Source organism: Bos indicus x Bos taurus, chromosome 1, assembly GCF_003369695.1.
Source record: "Bos indicus x Bos taurus breed Angus x Brahman F1 hybrid chromosome 1, Bos_hybrid_MaternalHap_v2.0, whole genome shotgun sequence".
Taxonomy (NCBI): Eukaryota; Metazoa; Chordata; class Mammalia; order Artiodactyla; family Bovidae; genus Bos; species Bos indicus x Bos taurus.
The window spans coordinates 6,962,789-6,984,087 of NC_040076.1; the positions used below are offsets into that span (position 1 = coordinate 6,962,789).

At 39.1% G+C, this 21,299-nt stretch overlaps 1 protein-coding gene across 3 annotated transcripts in view; it reads left to right on the plus strand.

Annotated features, from left to right (window-relative positions):
- Positions 1 to 4,690: 4,690 nt before the first annotated feature.
- Positions 4,691 to 21,299, plus strand: part of LTN1 (listerin E3 ubiquitin protein ligase 1) — a 59,058-nt gene continuing 42,449 nt past the window's right edge. Inside the window, exons 1-7 of one of the 3 annotated variants that reach the window (XM_027542424.1) lie at positions 4,691 to 4,821; positions 10,241 to 10,444; positions 11,045 to 11,143; positions 12,173 to 12,403; positions 14,706 to 14,758; positions 15,525 to 15,705; positions 20,499 to 20,672. In XM_027542424.1, coding sequence (XP_027398225.1) covers positions 4,780 to 4,821; positions 10,241 to 10,444; positions 11,045 to 11,143; positions 12,173 to 12,403; positions 14,706 to 14,758; positions 15,525 to 15,705; positions 20,499 to 20,672 — 984 coding nt within the window. In that variant the 5' untranslated portion in view covers positions 4,691 to 4,779. Of the gene's footprint in view, positions 4,822 to 10,240; positions 10,445 to 11,044; positions 11,144 to 12,172; positions 12,404 to 14,705; positions 14,759 to 14,805; positions 14,926 to 15,524; positions 15,706 to 19,974; positions 20,298 to 20,498; positions 20,673 to 21,299 lie in introns of those variants that run through there. The other 2 variants (XM_027542497.1, XM_027542582.1) reach the window with 2 other exon arrangements.

Consider the following 21,299-nt stretch of genomic DNA (forward strand, 5'->3'; position numbering starts at 1 on the left):
AGAGTCAGACACGAAGGAAGTGAACTTAGCACTTCACCTCATTTGACTTTTAGTGTGAGTTAATAACTTTTTATATGTGTACTGGTCAGTTATATTTCTTTTGCTGTCAATTGCCTGTTTATGCCTTACTTAATTTTTATTTAAATGGGCAGCCTTAAAATATTTTTTGTAAGAATTTTAAAAATAGAACTATTTTAACCTGTTATTTCTTTCTCTTTCAGATTTTTTTTTTTACATGTGGACCATTTTTTTCAAGTCTTTATTGAATTCGCTATAATATTGCTTCTGTTTTATGCTTTGGTTTTTTGGCCTAGAAGTATCTTAGCTCCCCAACCAGGGATTGAACTCACAGCCTCTGTGTTGGGAGGCCAAGTCTTAAGCCTGGACCACCAGGGAGATCCCTGTAAGAACTTTTTTAATTGTAAGCCTATTAACAACTAGTTAATGTTACAGATATTCCCCAAGTTTGTCTATTTGTTTTTTTCTGACATAGAAAAAAACTTTCCAATTAATGTTAACTTAAATGTTATCATTCATTTTCTTTATGGTCTTCTGTCTTTGGTGCATTGACTGGGAAGAATACTTCCCTACTCCAGGATAATTTGAAAATGTGTCTATAGAACCTCATAATTTTTTGTTCGTTTTAAAAAATCTTATTGTGAATTAGATATGTAACATCCACACTATTTATTTTCCTATGAATGTTTACCTTATAGAAAAAGGTAAAAAGAAGTAAAAAATGAAGTCATAGTCTTACCAACTCCTTTAAGAGAACTTTGCCAACAAGCAAAACTTTACCATTCTATTACATAAGTGTGGGTGAAAGCCTCTTGTGTACTTTTGCTGATTACAATCCTAGTTCTTGGCAGTATTAACCCCAGCATAAAGAATTTATCATTCCCATATATCTCTTTGTACTTTTATAATGTATGTGTTCCTATGCCATATCCTATGGCTTCATTTAAAAAAAAATTATTTATTTAGCTCCATCACGTCTCAGCTGCAGCATGTGAATCTAGTTCCCTGACCAGGGATCAAACCTGGGCCCCCTGCATTGGGAGCTCGAAATCATAGCCACTGGGCCCCCAGGGAAGTCCCTATGGCTTTATGTTTAACATTCTGCTGCTGCTGCTGCTAAGTCGCTTCAGTCGTGTCTGACTCTGTGGGACCCCATAGACGGCAGCCCAACAGGCTCCCCCATCCCTGGGATTCTCCAGGCAAGAACACAGGAGTGGGTTGCCATTTCCTTCTCCAATGCATGAAAGTGAAAAGTGAAGGTGAAGTTGCTCAGTCATGTCCGACTCTTAGCGACCCCATGGACTGCAGCCTACCAGGCTCCTCATCCATGGGATTTTCCAGGCAAGAGTACTGGAGTGGGGTGCCATTGCCTTCTCTGTTTCACATTCAGTCATCATCAATTCATTTTAGAGTGCTGCATGAAGTAGGTGATGAATCTGCCTACAATGCAAGAGACCTGGGTTTGATTCCTGGGTTGGGAAGATCCCCTGTTGAAGGGAACAGCAACCCACTCCAGTATTCTTGCCTGGAGAATCTCATGGACAGAGGAGACTGGCAGGCTACATAACAGTCCATGGAGTCGCAAATAGGACTGAACAACTAACACTTTCATGAAGTAGGTACTCAAATTATTTCTTCAAAAGGTAAGCAGTTGTTTCAGTTATTTTTTTTTTTTTTTGAATAATCTATATTCTTCAGACATAGGACATGCCACTTTCATCAGAGCCTGAGTGTGAGTTCGATTTGCTATTCTATTTCAGTTTAGTCCTAACAACACCATTAGGATTGTATTGGCAATATCTTGAGTTTTGAAGTTTATTAGGACAAACCGTTATTATGCCTGCTTTCCAAAGTATCTTTCCTTATTCTTTCATATGAGCTTTTGAGATAGTTTCGAGATATCTGAAAACAAAAATCTCACTGAGAATGCTGTTGGGAGTATACAGGTTTCAAACTTAGCTTTTGAGAGTTGACATCTCCGCTACTGTAATTTCCCATCCTCTTTCTAGTTATGAGCCTAAGTTTTTGTAGCCTTTTTCCCCTAGGTACTGCATCTACATTGTTTTAATTTTTATGCATTTTGGATTAAACCATTATTTTTAATTAGGTCTTTTACTTTAAAACTTGTTTATTATTTGATAATGTCAAAATAGATGTTATAATCTGACACGACAAACTTTTGTTATTTACAAAAAATATCCTTTTAAGTCTTTTATTCTTCCAAGTAAACTTTTAAATCATATTTCCAAAGTTCATTAATTCTTTGGATTACATTAGTTATGGATATTTTGATTGGAATTGACATAATATTTGGAGAAGGCAATGGCGACCCACTCCAGTATTCTTGCTTGGAGAATCTCATGGACTGGGGAGCCTGGGCAACTACAGTCCATGGGGTCGCAAAGAGTTGGACATGATTGAAATGATTGACCATGACATAATATTACCTCTTTTGGTAGGGACTGTTTAGAGAACTCTTTTTTAAAAGGGTCTTATCTTAAAAAGATTAAGTAATGCTGAAAAAGACGAGCACTGGAAACTGTTACATAATGGAAACTATTTTCAAACGCTCAAATCAATAATAAAATGGTGCTTTAGGAAAATCAAACAGAGACCTGTCCTGTGTGGGTTGGAATGGTTTGAAGGTCCACATCAAGAGGTATGGATCCTTGTTATGAAATGTGGATAGTGTCAAGGAAATAGAAATAAAATCATTAGTTATTTTGAAGTAAGAATAAGTAGAATTTAGTAAACAGGCATAGCTAATCACTCTGGTCCTTTTTAAATTTTAACAAGACCTGGGAACATTGTTAAAAATGCAAAATCTCATTTAATAGCCCCAAAGTGGGCCTGACAGTCTTCATTTCTAAAAACATCCAGATGAGATGGTGATAATTGCATTTCGAAAGGTCTAACATTTTCAAAATGGAAAATTTTCATTGGAAAAGACCCTGATGCTGGAAAGATTGAAGGCGGAAGGGGATGACAGAGGATGAGATGGTTGGATGGCATCACCGACTTGATGGACATGAGTTTGAGCAAGTTCTGGGAGTTGGTGATGGACAGGGAAGCTTGGTGTGCTGCAGTCCATGGGGTCTCAAAATCGGACACAACTGAGCGACTGAACTGAACGGAACATTTTCCCATCTTGCTTCAGCCACTACCATGTCATTCTATTGCTACCCTTGTATGCAAATACCTCCCGTTTGGCTCCTTCTGCTGGTGAAAAGTTGCTTAGTCATGTCCAACTCTTTGCAACCCCAGGGACTATTCAGTCCATGAAATTCTCCAGGTCAGAATACTGGAATGGGTAGCCATTACCTTCTCCAGGGGACCTTCCCAACCCAAGGATCGAACCCAGGTCTCCCGCATTACAGGCAGATTCTTTACCAGCTGAACCACGAGGGAAGCCCTCATTTTACTTATAAGTGAGCAGTTACGGAGGATCAAGGGCTCAGACTCTCCTCTAGCAGCTTCCTTTGCTTAAGCAAAAGGGGAAAAGGGAAGGAACACATCCTTACAGAGTGGAGGTCACCAGAGTGAACTCCGCCACTGTGATGTGAGGCCACTTGGAAATACAAGTAAGCCCGAGTGGCTCTCAGCCCTGCGTTGCTTGGGACAGGGCGCAGGTAGTTAACATCTAGGAGCAGAGTCAGAAAAACTGCATTCGAGTCCTGTCTACACTGTGCATTGGCAGCAGGAGCCAGGGCAAGAGGCTTTACTCTGCTGACCCTTGCTCCGTTTATAAACATGGATGGGAACGTGCCTAACTCAAAGGACGCTGGAAAGATTAAATGAGACGTTTGCAAATGTCCTAAAACTGTACACACACGGCACTCAGCAGGCCTTCAATAAATGGTACCTAGCTTTAGTGTTAGTTCAGTTCAGTTCAGTCGCTCAGTCGTGTTCGACTCTTTGTGACCCCATGGCCTCCCTGTCCATCACCAACTCCCAGAATTTACTCAAACTCAGGTCCATCCAGTCAGTGATGTCATCCAACCATCTCATCCTCTGTCGTCCCCTTCTCCTCCCGTCTTCAATCTTTCCCAGCATCAGGTTCTTTTCAAATGTGCCAGCTCTTCGCATCAGGTGGCCAAAGGATTGGAGCTTCAGCTTCTACATCAGTACTTCCAATGAACACCCAGGACTGATCTCCTTTAGGATGGACTGGCTGGATCTCCTTGTAGTCCAAGGGACTCTCAAGAGTCTTCTCCAAACACCACAGTTCAAAAGCATCAATTCTTCAGCGCTCAGCTTTCTTTATGGTCCAACTCTCACATCCATACATGACTACTGGTATGAAACACGTGTTTTCAAGTTCTAAATAAGCAGGAAGCTGGTGGGGATAAGAGAAAGCAAAATTAAATGCAGAACTGGCTAGAATCAGAGGAGTTGGGGACATGCAGGAATTTTAGAAATTCTCCTACCGCTAAGGAGGGAACAAATCTTGTCTTAGCAAAGCGAGAAAAGCAGCATTTGGACCCTTGGGTCTCCGAGGCGTGGCTTCCTACTGAGCAGGAATTACGTCACTCAGATGGGCGTGGCTCCAAGTGTGACGTATCTCGCAGCGGATGGTCCCGGAAGCGGCTGGAGGTGGCGGGGGGTGGAGTGGGGCGGGAGATGGGCGGGGTGGGTGGCGGAAGGGGCGGGCCGGGGGAGGTTGTTCCTGTGAGTCCTTTTCCGGTGCCAGGGGCCGGAAGTTGTGGCCCGGCTGTGTCAACCCGGGGGCTGCGGGCTGGGAGTGCGGCTGAGACCGCGACCATGGGCGGGAAGAACAAGCAGAGGACCAAGGGGAATCTGAGGGTGAGTGCAGGGTGACCCAGTCGGCGCGGGAATCCTCTCATCGCCGCGGCTGGCTCTGTCTACCCGGCGCGTGGCCGGAGGTTGTGTGGAGCGCGACTGTGGAGTGGCATGTGTTTGCGTGTCCAGTGTGACCTCTCTGTTGTGTGTGCGTCCCTGCGGGCGGGGTGGGATATCTCTGAGCAGAATGGGGATGTTAAGCAGAGAGGAAAGATGTTACCGTGCCCAGCTGTCCCTAGCTGAGCACACTTCCTAGCCACCCCCCACTCCCCCCCCGTTTTCATTAAGAATTGGTTCAGTGTCAGCTTCCCCTGGAAAGTTACCTGGCCAGGGTAGCAGGGGGTAGCATCGTGAACAAGGGAGTGGAGTGGGAGATAGTTAAGGTGAGCCTGGAGTGCACGGAGTCTCGGATCAAGTCGCTTCTTCGCTCAAAAATCTGCTGTGGCTCCCCACATCCATCAGGGTATAGGCAAAGCTCTTACGATGATATATATACGGGATATGGGGTCTGCTCCGGCCCCTTTCCATCTCCGACCCCATCTTCAGCTTCCTTGTCTCTCACTCCATCAGGCCACACTGATCTCTTCCAGAACCTTGACCTTGCATGGCAGGCTCCCGATGCTCTTTGCCCGAGACAGCTTAGTGAGGTCTCCCATGATCACCCTATTTTCAGCTGTAGCCTTCCTCTCCACCCCCACCCCCTCCACCGCTCCCTGTTCTCTTTTCCTGCTTTATTTTATCCCATTGCATATCTGACTTCTCACATACTATTTGTTGATTGTCCTGCTTCATTTACTGTCTTGCTTGGTTAGAATATTAGTATAGGACATAAGTATTTTATGCAGGTAGGTGTTTTTATCTGCTGCTATTTATTATCTTTGGAACCTAGAACAAGGACTGGCATATAGCAGAAGTTCACTAAATACTTGTTTAAACTCCAGAGTGGACTAAAGATACAAGACTGAGAATGTCATAATGGTGTATTTTTTATAAAGATATTTTTTATGGTACTTTAGGTTTTTAATGGCGCAGCCTAATTTCATGAAGATGCTTCTTTCTGATCCAGTTCTAGTGATTTCAGTACCACGGTTTCTTTAGCAGCAGTCAGTCTTCTTTCGTGGTTAATAATATCAACAATAATAACAGTAACTAGCCTGTGTCAGTACTCTTATATACTTTACTTGCATTCTCATTTAATTTTAATTTTTTATTTAAATTTTTTTCTCAATGTTTAGTTTTGAAGTATTCCAAATATAAGGAAAAGTTGCAAGAATATTGGAGCAACAACTCATAAATTCTTTACCTAGAAATACCAATTGGTAGGGCTTCCCAGGTGGCACTGGTGGTAAAGAACCGGCCTGCCAATGCAGGAGCCACAAGAGATACGGGTTCGATTTCTGGGTAGGGAAGATCCCCTGGAGGAGGGCATGGCAACCTACTCCATTATTCTGGCCTGTAATCCCATGAACAGAGGAGCCTGGTGGACTGCAGTCCATAGGGTTGCAGAGTCGGACACAGCTGAAGCAGCTTAAGACACACACATGAACCAGTTGGTAATCTGGTCATGTTTGCTTTCTCTTTCTAAATATATGTATTTTGCCTAACCATATGATAAATAGGGGCAGAAATCATGACCCTTAATTCCTATACTTCAGCGTGTACATTCTAAAAACAGCAACATTCTTCTTCATAGCCATGAGAAATTATCACATGCAGAAAATTTAATTTCAATATAATAGTATTATCTAATAATATACAATAATATATTCACGTTTATGTAGTCATCTCAGTATTGTTCTCTATAACTTTTATTTTAGATACAACACTTTTAAAAACATTGGAGATCCATTGAAGGATCATTCATTCCATTTAGATCTAGGCATTTTCTTAGTGCCTTTTTTTGGTTTGTTTTTTTGGAGGAGCATTCTTTCATAGCCTGAACAGTTTGGCAGAATGTAGGCAATTGACTTGTTTAACTTAGATTTGTCTAATTGTTCCTCATAATTAGATTCAGGTTAAACAGTTTTTGACAGAAATACTTCCTTGGTGATGTGTCTTTCTTAGTGCCTCTCACACTATGGAGACACATGGTGCCTGCCTATCCCATTATGGGTGGTGTATGTTTAGTCACTTGATTAAGCTGATGTTCATTGTATAGGTTTCTCTTTCCACTGACTATCAAATAATCTGTGGAATGGTAGTTTGAGATTAGGACTAACCTCTTACAGAATTTCACTTAATGGTTTTGAGCATCCTGTGGTGATTCTTGCTGAAATCAATTATTATTATGGTAGTTTGAAAACTTTATGTTTAATCGTGAAGTGAAGTCGCTCAGTCGTGTCCAACTCTTAGCAACCCCATGGACTGCAGCCTACCAGGCTCCTCTGTCCATGGTCACCCTAAGTAATGATTTAGTTACTGTTACCTCATTTTAAGCCACATTCCCTGGTGGCTCAGAAGATAAAGAGTCTGCCTGCAATTCAGATGACCTGGGTTTGATCCCTAAGTCGGGAAGATCCCCTGGAGAAGGAAATGGCAACCCACTCCAGTATGCTTGGCTGGAAAATCCCATGGATGGAGGAACCTGGCAGGCTACAGTCCATCGGGTCGCAAAGAGTTGAGTCAAAGCTAATAGTTTTTCTAGTAGTCATGTATGGATGTGAGAGTTGGACCATAAAGAAAGCTGAGCACCGAAGAATTGATGCTTTTGAACTGTGGTGTTGGAGAAGACTCTTGAGAGACCCTTAGTCTGCAAGGAGATCAAACCAGTCAATCCTCAAGGAAATCAGTCCTGAATATTTATTGGAAGGACTGATGGTGAAGCTGAAGCTCCTATACTTTGGCCACCTGATGTGAAGAACTGACTCACTGGAAAGATTGAAGGGAGGAGGAGAAGGGGAAAACAGAGCATGAGATGGATGGCATCACCGACTTGATGGACATGAGTTTGAGCAAGCTCCAGGAGTTGGTGATGAACAGGAAAGCCTGGCATGCTGCAGTCCTTGGGGCCGCAAAGAGTAGGACACGACTGGGCGAGTAAACTGGATAACTGATTCCCTTTGCTGTATACCTGAAAATAGCAAAACATTGTAAATCAACTATACTCCAATAAAAAAGAATTTTTTTTTAAGATTGCTGTTAAGAAAAAAAAAAGATCAAATTGTGAAAAGGCATGACATATGCAGGGACCTTTTTATTGAATTTGGGACCGGAACACACATGGTGGGAACAGAATTAAGAGAGGGGAGGAGGGAAGTGGGACGAGGGAAGGAAAGAGTGGCAAGAAGGTGACTGGAGAGGTTGAGTCCAGGTGGTGAAAATCTTGAAAGTCATCTTGAATTTGGTCTTTAAACAGTAGACTCCGGGTTGCCACCTCAAATGCCTCTAGAAGCCGGCACAAAAGAATGAAGTAGGTGTGGTATAAGAAAATTAACTGCCAGAAATAGAATCCAAGTTCTTAATTTTTGAACTGTGGGTACAAGTAGCTAATCGACAATGGAGAAAGTAATGAGAAACAGTAACTACATTTTAAATTCAAAGTAGACCTTGAAAAAGATATAATTAGTTAAGAATAGTTTGTTATTTTTGAAACTAGAAATCTGATACCTTTTCTTCTGCACTGTCAGTTCTGATCTTCAGGTCAGTTCAGCCTTGACTCCTTCAGCTTTTTATACTATTTCATTATTGTGTTTCACAATGAAACTTCACTCATGAGATAATAGAGAAAATTCCAGTGTCTTAGTGTCATCACTGTTGGTTTTCAGAATTGTACTTCACTGACCTCCTTTGTAGGTCTTTTAAAAAATTAATTACTTGTGTTTTCTTTTTTGGCTGTGCTGGGTCTTCGCTGCTACACATGGGCTTTTCCCAGTTCTCCCGGGTGGACTTCCCACCGCAGTGTCAGTTGCAGCGCTCAGGCTTGCTTGCCTTGCAGGATGTGGGCTTTTGCTGGAGCAGGGCTTGAACGCGTGTGCCCTGCACTGGCAGGTGGATGCTTAAGTCCTTCTCTGTAGCTCTGTATTCATGTATCAGTATTGAGAAAGGTGGACTGAACAATGTTAGTTCATTTTAATAAAGTCTCAAAATAGAGAACCTTTTTTGAAATTAGTCTTAAATGCTTCTGTTTTGGGGGAAAAATTGAAAAAAAAAGCTTCTGTTTTTGGGGAAAATTCCATCATTTTCATTTCTGGTCACTCATTTCAGTTCAGAAAGTAGTCCAGATGATAATTTCTTGATAAATGAGTTTCCCAAACACAGTTTTTCTGGGTATCAGCAAACTAAATCACATATTTGTATTTTCAGCCATTCTTACAGAGAAATAAACAGATGAGTTTAGATGGGTTGTGATGTCATCCTGGACATTGAACTGAGGCATTTTCTTATTAGAGGACAGTGAATATATTATTTTCTTTCAACAGTTTAGATGTTTTCTGTATCTGTCACAAAGAATCCTACTGGAAGCTACCATGTTATGTAGCTTCCAACAAACCACTGACTATCACTCAGAATGAAAGAATGTATCTTATATCCTGACCATTGTATTTATTTTTATGTCCATAACTAATGTAGTTTGTAACCATTTTAGCCCATTAGGCTAGGCTTTGGTATGTGGAAATGAGTGTGTCTGCCCACAGGGAACTCCTGGTCTAGAAGTTGCTGTCATTAGACTTGTCCTGTGATAGTGGCTTAGTAATTTCTTGAATGAGTGAATGAATGAAAAGATATAATCCAATTATGAGTTAATTTTGCATCACTACACAGCACACATATATGTGTATACATACTATTTATAAAAAAATGTGAAATAAAAAATTTCACAAAACAGTACTTATTCTTACCACATGTGATGTGTTCTGATTTTTAAAATTTTGTTCTATTTCTTTAAAATGACCTACGGGCTGTTAAGTTGATTTCGGGAACCTCTAATAACTTGTGTATGTGTGCATGCTCAGTCACTTTAGTGTTTCCGACTCTTTACAACCCTATGGACTGTAGCCCACCAGACTCCTCTGCCCATGGGATTCTTCAGACAAGAATACTGGAGTGGGTTGCTATGCCCTCCTCCAGGGGATCTTCCCAATCCAGGGATCAAACTCATGTCTGCCCATGTCTCCTGCATTGCAGGCGGATCCTTTACCCACTGAGCCATCTGGGAAGCCCCTAATGGCTTGTAGTCATAACTTAAAAAACATTGTTCTGATGTTTAGGAAACCGGGAAATAGCTCCTAGGATCATTAAGTACTTGTGACAGAAGTATTCATCTTTGGGGGACATTACAATAGAGGCATAGGCTAGGGGGAAAATGTCCTCAAATGATTTTGCTTCCTTGTGGGAATTGTCAGGGAATTATTCTAAAGAACTCAAAGTTAAATTTTGAACTCTTCCTGAACTCTGACTGTTTTTCTCCCTACTCTCTTACCAGCCTTCAAACAGTGGCCGAGCTGCAGAACTCCTTGCCAAGGAACAGGGAACAGTGCCTGGATTTATTGGTTTTGGAACATTTCACAGTGACCTAGGCTATGTTCCTGCTATTCAAGGAGCTGAAGAAATAGACAGTCTTGTGGATTCTGATTTCCGAATGGTGCTGCGGAAACTTTCTAAGAAAGATGTCACAACAAAACTAAAAGCAAGTTTTGTTTTCATTAAAATGATCAAGAAAATCTTTTTGTTAAGATGGCATTGGTTTTTTTTTTTTTTTTCCCCTGGTCAAATTGCACAACCAGAGATCTAACCTGTGACCCCTGTATTGGAAGCGGGGAGTCCTAACCATTGAACCGCCAGGGAATTCCCATCATTAGCATATGTTATATAAAGAACAGCGAAATCATTTACCACTAATAAATACTTCTACAATTGTACTTTTTTTCTGACACATTTTATACTTGTCTTCTGGATTATAAGTTAGTTTCTTGTTCTGCACTTAGAATCACTTTGAAATTCTGGCTTTACGTTTTCTCCTGTTAGATAATGTAATTTTGACCCTATAATTGTAAATGGGTTTTTTTGTTTGTATATGTTTTATATTTTTTAAAAAGAGGAAAAAAAAATGAAGTTTCTCCCATAGTAATCTGTGATGTAAGTCTTAAGATTAGTATTATATAGCACAAACAAAGTATTCTCATGTTACATAAAATATTTCTGCAATTTTAAAAACCAGAAATATAATCAGTAGTTAATATTATGGCTGTCAATTCATTGGCTAATGATTTTAATAATTTACTTTTAGGCTATGCAGGAATTTGGAACCATGTGTACAGAAAGAGACACAGAAATTGTAAAAGGAGTTCTTCCATACTGGCCAAGAATTTTCTGCAAAATTTCACTTGTAAGTATTCAGACTTTCCTATTTTATTTCTGTTGTGTTGATGTTTTTGTTTGAAGTTATGAGGACTGTCAAATTTATATGATTCATTTTTGCTGAGGGTTATGGATTGTTATGTCAGTATGGTTAAACAGATTATGTAGGTTGTGCAAAGGAATATGTGTTTTCGGAAAGTAGGTCGTTGCTATACAATTACCTGGATACTTTTGAAAATGTAAGTCATGTCCAAATCTTTGAGACCCCATGGACTATACAGTCCATGGAATTCTCCAGGCCAGAATACTAGAGTGGGTAGCCTTTCCCTTCTCCAGGGGATCTTCCCAACCTAGGGGTCGAGCCCAGGTCTCCTGCATTCCAGGCGGATTCTTTACCAACTGAGCCACAAGGGGAGCCCAAGAATACTGGAGTGGGTAGCCTAACCCTGCTCCAGCAGATCTTCCCAACCCCGGCATCAAACTGGGGTATCCTGCATTGCAGGTGGATTCTTTACCAACTGAGCTATCAGGGAAGCCCCCCTAGACACTTTTAAGTCATAGTAAATTTTGACAGGGCTTCCCTGGTGGCTCAGCAGTAAAGAATCCGCCTGCTAATGAAGGAGACTCAGGTTGGATCTCTGGGTCTGAAAGATCCCCTGGAGAATGGCAACCTTCTCCAGTATACATGCTTGGGAAATCCCAAGGACAGGAGAGTAGTGGGCTGCTGCAGTCCACAGGGTTCAAAAGAGTTGGAGGCAACTTAGTGACTAAACAGCAACACATTTTGACAATGTAATCTCTTTGTATACTTGCTCCGAAGAATGAGAATGAATTACTTCATTATCCCGGGAGTAGCCTTGACTCCATCTTGAATATAGTTCTTTTTATCTCATTGGGAAAAAGGAAGAATTAATCAGTTTTTCTATATAATTATGGATTTCCCTTTAGCTCTGCACATAGCTGAATTCTTACTAATGGTCTTCATAGCATACCCAGAAATGTCTGTATTTGTTTTTATGGGTTAGAACTGTTTTAAACCTTACTGTGTTTTCAATAGGATCATGACCGCCGGGTTCGAGAAGCCACACAGCAAGCTTTTGAAAAACTTATCCTTAAAGTAAAGAAACACTTGGCTCCTTATTTAAAAAGTTTAATGGGTTATTGGCTGATGGCTCAGTGTGATACTTACACACCAGCTGCCTCTGCAGCAAAAGATGCCTTTGAAGCAGCTTTCCCTCCGAGCAAGCAACCTGAAGCCATAGCATTTTGTAAGGATGAAATCACAAGTGTAAGTCCTAGGAACCATTCCATATCTATTTTTCAAAGTATTTAAGGGTTATGAGGCATATTACAAAGGTACCTCTTTCACCTAGCATTGTGAAGGAATGAGAAATGAAAACATTTTCAGTGGAATATTGCCTTTTTTAAATGGTGTATAACAAAATTGACCATTTTGGCTTTTTAAACTTAATTAACTTTTCAGATTGGACCATTCTTATATTATTTAGGTTTTTCATACTTTATTTTAATATCTAACTTACCATGTATAAAAAACTTGAGGTATGTGCTTTGTAAATATATAAACTAAAAAAAGAATCCATCTAAAAACTAAATCTAAATTTTTTTCTCCCATATTTTCAAATCAATACATGTATACAGATATATTTAATCCTGATAATCCTTTGTATTAATATACTACAGTTTATTTAACATCTTTCACGTTAGTATACATTTGGGGTTTTTTCCCCAGTTTTTTATGGTAACGAACACTGCTTCAGTGAACATTTTCGAATAGATCTCTTCATACCGTGTAGGGATGGGAGTTACCAGAACTTCTAGTAATTCAATATGTTGGGTCAAAGGATGAGAACATTTAAAATTTTTATAGATATGGATAAACTGCCCTTCAAAAGGCCATCCAAATTTATACTCCCATTAACAGGTATACATTTCTCCAACACTTGGCCAACACCTTTACCAAATTGATAATGGCTATAGCTTTTGTGACTTCCAGTTCGTGTGTAATACTGTCCCTTTTTTCATTTTTTCCCTCATTTGCCATTACTAATATATGAACTAGAAAAAGTAAATTCCAGACTTGTTAGTTTTATAGCAAGAAGTAAGAATGAGCTGTGAGTCCATTGAGGGGAGATGAGGTTTAAAAAAAAATCATGCTTTCGTTCATTCCCCTATTTAGTACTCTTGTTTAGCACCCTGTGTATAATCCTACTTAAACATCCCCCCTCTCCTTACCTCCCTCCCTCCTTCCCTTCCTGCCTTCGTTAAATTAATCAGCCTTTCTGTGGTTCCCATTACCCTTACAAATTGAAATTGCTTCTCTTGGCCTACAGGATTCTGCATGATCTCTTATTACATGTCTGATCTCTTCACCCAGCATATCTCTACACAGGCACACATATGCATTCTAGTTCCTTATGTAAATTATTGGTTCTTCCATTGTTTATTTTTCTGGGGTACCAAAGTTCTTTTTTTAGGATGAGGGTTTGTAGCTTTAATCATATTCTCAAAGGGAGTTCTCTGACCCAACTGTAAGTTAGGAATCATTGGTTTATTTAAAATATCAGGCATAAATGTTATGAGTGAAGTGTCATGAGTTTGGACACTTAAGAGTTTTAGAAAATGGGTTTTGAGACAGTTAATTTGGCTCTTCATGGTTGTTTTTTTTCCTTCTTGGCTTTGTTATGATTGGATAACTGCTCATTGAATATGTGGATTAGCTCCTGTATTCTTCCACCTTTAGTTGGTTGTGTCACAGCTGTACAGATATTAGTTTGAACTTTTCTGAGTTCAGAATCAGTGTATTAGAGAGGAGTAAGACAGATGAGATTAAAATGTCATAGTGTCTGGCAGAGGTCATGGGCTCTGGCTTACACCATTGGGCCCTGCCCCTCTCTGCCATTAGCTGGGGTGTTTGGCCCGAGCAAGTGTCTGTGCCTCCATTTCCTCATCTGTTAAAGTAGGAATTCACTGGTACTTCTCTGAGTTGCTGTGAGGATTCATTTAGTTAATGTGTGGGATACAAGGTGGGTGCAAAAGCTCAGTAAATTTAGCTGGCTATTGTTATTGCTGATAAAACTGATACTGGAGCAGTGAACTTGCCTGTACTCCACCCCAGAAATAAGCACCCTTCCTCTGCATTTCAAATGGAACCTTAGGCCTTCCTCTGTGACGGAGCAGGACACGATGTGTGTTCTTCCCTGGGAGGAGGGAGGTGCTCACAAAAGCGGGGCAAGGGAAGCAGAGCCTGATTCTGTCCCAGACCTGCTCATCAGGCATCCTTTCACTTCACTGCTCCATGCAGAGAGGAATGAAAATGCAAGAGGACAAGAGTATTTAGGGAGAAAGTCCTCTTGGCAGAAACTAGAGATGTTTGAAAGAAGTACCCTATCCTTCACCCTAATAGCTGCCAACCTTGGAAATTAGTAAGGGGAAAAAATTGGTGAAATTCAGACCTTTTAGTTTTGCTTCTTTTGTGAGGAAGAGGATTAAGAACTTTTATGTAAGATGTGGTTTATACTCTTGTCTCTTCACCATCGACAGTTCAATAAGATCTCAATCCCCCTCTGTAGGTGCTACAGGATCATCTTATCAAAGAAACACCTGATACCCTCAGTGACCCACAGTAAGTTGTATTGTGTCTGTGTGACTCAGGTTAAGTGAAACTCTGTTGCACTCATAGGTAACAAGAGGATAATTTCAATGTGAAGTTGAAAAAAGGGATTCTTTAAAAAAAAGAAAAAGGATTCGGAATGTAGAGATGAAGATACTTAATGCAGTACTATTTGCCAGGTGCAATTTTAAGTGTTTTTACTTGCAAGTTGTCCCTCTATTTAATTTGAATTATCTGGGAGCTCACATGTTTGGTTCTTTTACGAAGAGATGTTTTTAGATTTTTTTTTTTTTTTCCACATCTGCCTTTTGACATTTTAAGGTCTTCCTTAAAAGGAATCATTTTAAGGTCTGGATGAAAATAACTGAAGAACTGTGAATAGTTCTATTGAAAGGATACTAAGATGTTCCATTTACTTTTTACTCTTGTGTTCTAATCAAGCTATTAAAGAGTCTGTAAGGGAAAGCAACCTTAGATACAGTATTATTTAATCTCCAGAAACATCCAGTTAACTTCTGCTGAGAGTGATATATACATATACACTTATATCAGGCCACTCCTTTTCATCTACTTTAACCTGGTATTATTCAAAAAATATGTGATTAAAATTGTATGTGTATTTGTATTTTGTGTGGGGGTTTGACACAGGGAGAATGAATATAGAAATAAAGTAACTTTGGTAGATATTCAGTGATAAAACATTTAAAATAGAAGTGCTGCATACGTAGCTTGTCTTATCCTCAATCCTTATGTATATTTATTTTCTTTTTACATTAAGAACTGTTCCAGAGGAAGAGAGAGACGCTAAATTCTATCGAGTCGTAACTTGTTCCTTATTGGCATTAAAGAAATTGCTTTGCCTGTTACCTGATAATGAGCTTGACTCTCTGGAGGAGAAATTTAAGTCTCTTTTATCACAGAATAAGTTTTGGAAGTATGGAAAACATAGTATACCTCAGGTATCTTAAACTTTTGGTTTTAAGACATTTCTCTGATTCCTTTTTCTCCCCTGATCTTGTTAGTTTTTATTTATGCTTATTGTTTATGTTTAAAACTCTGCAAACACATTTTTGTGCTGGGACTGAATCGCCTCTCTTACTAAAAATGTTAATTGTATTTTCATTTTTTTACTTAGTTATTTGGACCTCAGATACAGAGTTGAATCATCATTTTCCTCTGTTCATGGCACCTTAAAACTTTTATGTGTGTGTGTAAGGCTTTTTCATTTAATGTATTTGTTTTTTCCTTTTTGTCTTTCTCCATTTTCCGCCTCTACCAGCTGACCATTTAACTGTTATTAATCTGTGTGCTTTTGCTTGGGTAGTTGTCTCATTGTTTATGATAATTACATTCTGTGAAGTGCGCAAACCCTGAATACTGAAGTATGGGTCTTAGGGTTCCTGTGAGTCTCTGGTCACAACAGTTTTGGTAATTGTTCAGTACATTACCTTATATTTGTCTGTTTAAAGACACCTTAATTAATATATATTGTTAGTTTGCTAACTTTGAACTCCCACACAGCATTCATGCCTGAATGAAGTTTATCTAATCTTCTTTGTTAGGCATGTCCCAACCTATGTGTTTTTAATTCACATAAACGATTTCTGTGTTATATTTCATCTCGTTTATTGCTTTTTACTTAGTAATTTTTTTTAAAGTATTGAACTGTTTCACATTCCTGTATGTGTATAGTTGGTCCGTGGCTTCTCACTGATGGGTAGTACTCAGAAGTTTGCATTTGTTCCATTTCACACCTGTTCACTTCCCCAGTGATAGACACCCTGGTTGCCTCGGACTCCGTGCTCCCACAAATAAGGCAGCAGTTAGCATCTTCATTCATGTATCCCCGGATCTGTGAGAATTTCTTTTTCTGAAATCCTCTTAATTTTTGAATTGCTGAGTCAGAGAGTATGTGCATACTTAATTTTGTGAAGTAGCACCAGAGTGCTCACCTAATGGGCTGCATTGCTCTAGGCTCAACCAGCAATACGTGATGAATACTATTAATATGTATCTTATATTGTAGCCAGGGCTAGGCATCATTCAACTTCTTATTTCTTTTATCAGTCTCAGATGAAGCTGTCTTTAATTACTCTGCTGACTGGTGACTTACCATCTCTTCATAAGCTTTTGAAATATTTGTGGTTCTTCTGTAAACGTTTTTTGTTTACATTTGTTAAATATTTGTGTTTGTTCCTATCTTTCTCCCCTTTTTTCTACTGTAATTCTCTTTTTCTTATTCTACAGGAGTTCCTTGTATATTTTCAGTATTGGTCCTTTTGTCACTTTCAGGCATTGTAAATTATCTCCCATTCTGTTACCTTTCATGTTTCCTCTTTTATTTAAAAATACTAATTTCGATGTAATCAAAACCACTGGTTTTGCCTTATGAAGTCCTTTCTCACTTTAAAAACTTTTTTTTAAATATTTATTTATTACTTTGTATTTGGCTGGGGGTTTTTTGACCATGCCACACAGCTTGTTGGATTTTAGTCCCCCCGACCAGGGATTGAACCTGAGCCCTTGGCACTGAGCACTTGGTTCCTAACCACTGTACCACAGGGAGTTCCCTCTATCTGGCTTCTTTTGCTCAGCATAATGTTTTGAAGATTCTTTGTTGTTGTTTGTATCAGTATTTCAAAGTAGTTGTACTGTTTCCACTCTAATCAGCAGTGTATGAGGTTTTTAGTTCTATCTCCTTACTTTGATATTGTCCATTATTTTAAGTCATTCTCTCAGATGTGGGATCGGGGATCAGCAACTTACAGCTCATGGATCAAAATCTGGTACAGCTGACCTGTTTTTGTGAATCATTTTTGTATTGTTTGTGGCTGCTTTATGCTACCATGGCAGAGCAAAGTAGTAACAGAGACCACATGGTTTGCTCAGTTTTAAATGTTTCTTTTCTAGCTCTTTAAAGAAAATGTTTGCTGACCTCTGGAGTAGAGACTTTTCATTGTGGTTTTAATTTGCCCCTCAGGGCTAATGATATTGAACATCTTTTAATGTGCTTATTGGCCATTGTATTTTTTTTTTTTTTTTTGGCCATATCATGTGGCAGGTGGGAAAGCAGAATCTTAGTTCTATAACCAGAGATCAAACCCAGGCCCCTGCGGTGAAAGTGCTGTGTCCTTACCACTGGACTGCCAGGGAATTCCCGCCCCCACCTTTTTTTTTTTTTTGAGGTGTCTCTTTAACCCTTTTGCTCATTTTAAATTTAATATGTTGTATCTTTTATACCTAAAATTTCTACTTGATTTTTGTATGTTCTGTTTCTTTGATGAAATTTTATACTTTTTAAAGTGCAGTTTTAGGTTCACAGCAAACTTGAGGGAAAAGTGCAGATATTTCAAATATACCTCCTGACCCTCACATACATAGTTTCCCCCGTTATCAACATCCCCTTACCAGAGTGAAACCTTTGTTTTTTTTTTTCCCACAACTGATGAACCTATTATCCAGAATCTATAATTTACATTAAGGTTCATGTTGATGCTGTGTGTTCTGTAGGTTTGGACAGATGTATAATGACATTTATCTCGTGTTTTTCCGTTCATTGTTAGAGTTTCCTTTACCTTGCTGAGTATAGTTATAATAGCTGCTTTAAAGTCCCTGTCTGATAATAACATCGGGATCATCTTGGGATTGACATCAGTTAATTATCTTATGCTTTGAGATGGGATCACATTTTCTGGGCTTTTGTATGTTGAGTGATGTTAGATTTATCTTGGATATAAATATTCAGATTATAGCCTTGAATATTATGTTTTGGAGACTGGATTATTTTACATTGCTCCAAAGGGTGTTGATACATTTGTGTTAGTGGGCAATCAACTTGGTCAGACTCAACAGCAAACTCATGCCTGCACTGGGCGTGGTTCAAGCGTCAGCTGTAGATTCAGGCTGTTTAAACACAGAATGAGGGGGTTGTCTTCTCTCTGCAGTTCCCTGCCACTCTCTTGGCGTCTTGTTTGCCCTGGGCTCCTTTTCCTAGTTCCTTCAGTTCCTCCACCCAGAAGGATTCAGGCAGCTGTGCCTCTGTGCTGGTGACTGTACCACCTTCAGGGCAAAGCTGAACAAAATGGGAACTCAGTATGTGTGGACTGCTTCCTCCAAGTCATGTCACCTCCTCTAAAATGTGTATTTCAGTCTCCGGAGACCTCAGATAGTTTTTGGGTCTGGTTCAGTCTGTAGTTGTTCTTTGCAGGAAGATCAACGTATCAATTTCACTATTCCACTTTTGCCTATTTGTAGGTTGGGTTTTTGGTCTTTATTTTTGAGTTATGAATGTGCTTTATTTATCCTGTATGCAAGTATTATGTCAGATAAAACATCATGAATGTTTTCTTCTGGTATATAGCTTGCCTTTTCACTTTTTTCATGGTTTTTGTAGAGTAGATGATTTTGAAGTCCTTTTATCAATTTTTTTTCTTTTACACTTCATACTTTTGATGTCTTATCTAAGAAATCTTTGTCTACTTGAAAGTTACAAAGATTTTTTAATATTTTATTCTAGAAGTTTTATAGTTTAGGTCCATTTAGAGTTAATTTTTATATAGGCATAAAGGTGAGAGTCAAATTTATTTTTGTGTATAGGTATCTATTTGTTGAAAGACTAGTAACTCCCTGCTTCCCCCTACCCTAGCCCTGACTTCTTTGTCAAAACTAAATTGAACATATGTGTGGGATTTTAATTTTGGGCTCTTCTCCGATTACATCTTATGCCTGTCTTTATACCAGTACCATACTCTTATTATTGTTTTATGGTAAGTCTTGAAACCCTCCAACTTTGCTCTTCTTTTTCAGAATTCTTTAGGCTATATAAGGTCCTTGGGATCCTGGAATAATATTTTATAATATGCTGCATACTGAATGTGGTTTTTGTTACTATTGTGAATTTTTTTTTAATTCCACATTCTTTTTTGTTTCTACTGTTGTATAGGAATGCTGTGCTTTTGTTAATTTTGTATCCAGCAACTCTTGCCTTTAAATTCTTTTTCTAAATATTTTTATAGCCTGTTATTTTGCTATGATTATAGATAGTAACTTGGGTTACTTTCCAGTTCTTGCCCCCACCCCCTTTTTTCCTCTGTATTTGTTATGTTCTCAGTACTGTGTTGAATAGAAGTGGTGGTGGCATGATGCTCTTAAACTATGAATTGTGCTCTTATTTATTTGTGTATTTACTTTTAGTTTAGAAATTGTACTTGGTTCTTTTCCAGATCTGCTGTGCTTTTTCTAAGATCCTTTTCCCTTCAAATTTCTTTAAACTTTTGTTTCTTTAAATGTAACAAAGGTTGTTGATATGAAGTTTATAACTGACAGATAATTCTAAACTTTAAAGTCTCAGGTCTCTGTATTATCTTTTGTTTCTGCTCATAGTGGCTCATAGTATCTTATTTTTTGTTTGGCTGTATTCAACTTTGTGCTGACTAGTATATTCATAGGATATGAGTCCCCAGATGAAGGCTTCTGAGACTGGAGAAGATTTCTATTTGCTTGAGCCAATGAAGAAGAAAGTTGAATTCTTTGTGCCTTCACTTTTGGCTTGGTAAATCCTAATGTCTTTTCAGCCATGTGGTGTCCTTAAGTTTTTTTTTTAATGTTAAGATTCTTAAAAAGTTTTTTCTAACCCTTTTAGTTTTATATATGGAAGGTTAGTATAAATAACCTACCTGCCTTGGCCATAAATAAAAAAATTTTTTGTCATACCTTTACTAGACTTTAAGTCAGCTTCCACTTTTTCTTTCAGATCCGCTCAGCCTATTTTGAGTTGGTTTCTGCTTTGTGCCAGCGTATTCCACAGTTGATGAAAGATGAAGCATCCAAAGTGAGCCCATCTGTTCTTCTTAGCATCGATGACAGTGACCCCATTGTATGCCCAGCTCTCTGGGAAGCTGTACTTTATACACTTACAACTGTGGAGGTAAGTAAGAGAGGTACGTTTAGTATATCTGGGAATACTTGTCTTCTTAACTGTATTTTTTTTTCATATAGTTATTTGGCTGCGCTGGGTCTTGGTTGCAGCATGCAGGATCTTTGACCTTTGTTGTGCACGCAGGATCTTCAGCTGCAGCATGTGAGGTCTTTTAGTTGGGATCTTGAGTTGAGGCACGTGAACTCTTAGTTGCCTCTAAGGGATCTAGTCCCCTGACCAGGGAGGGGACCCTGGGTCCTTGGCATCGGGAGATGGAGCCTTAGCCACTGGACCACCGGGGAAGTTCCTTTAATTGTGTTTTAGAAGCCTTACATACCATGCAAGAGAGCCTATCAGGTTATAATTTTTAAAACTTGCTAGAAAAATGCTTTCTTGGACATCAAATACTTTAATCCAAAACTTGGTATAAATCTTGACTATAAAATGAAATAGAGTTTTTATTTTACTTTTAGTTTAGTCAATATCAATTCTTATACGGTTTAACGACGTCAACATATCTGAATCTTACATTTAAGACTCTAGGAGATAGTGAAGGACGGGGCAGCCTGTTGTGCGACAGTCCATGGGGTCGCAAGAGTTGGACACAACTTAGAGATTAAACAACAACAATTGCTG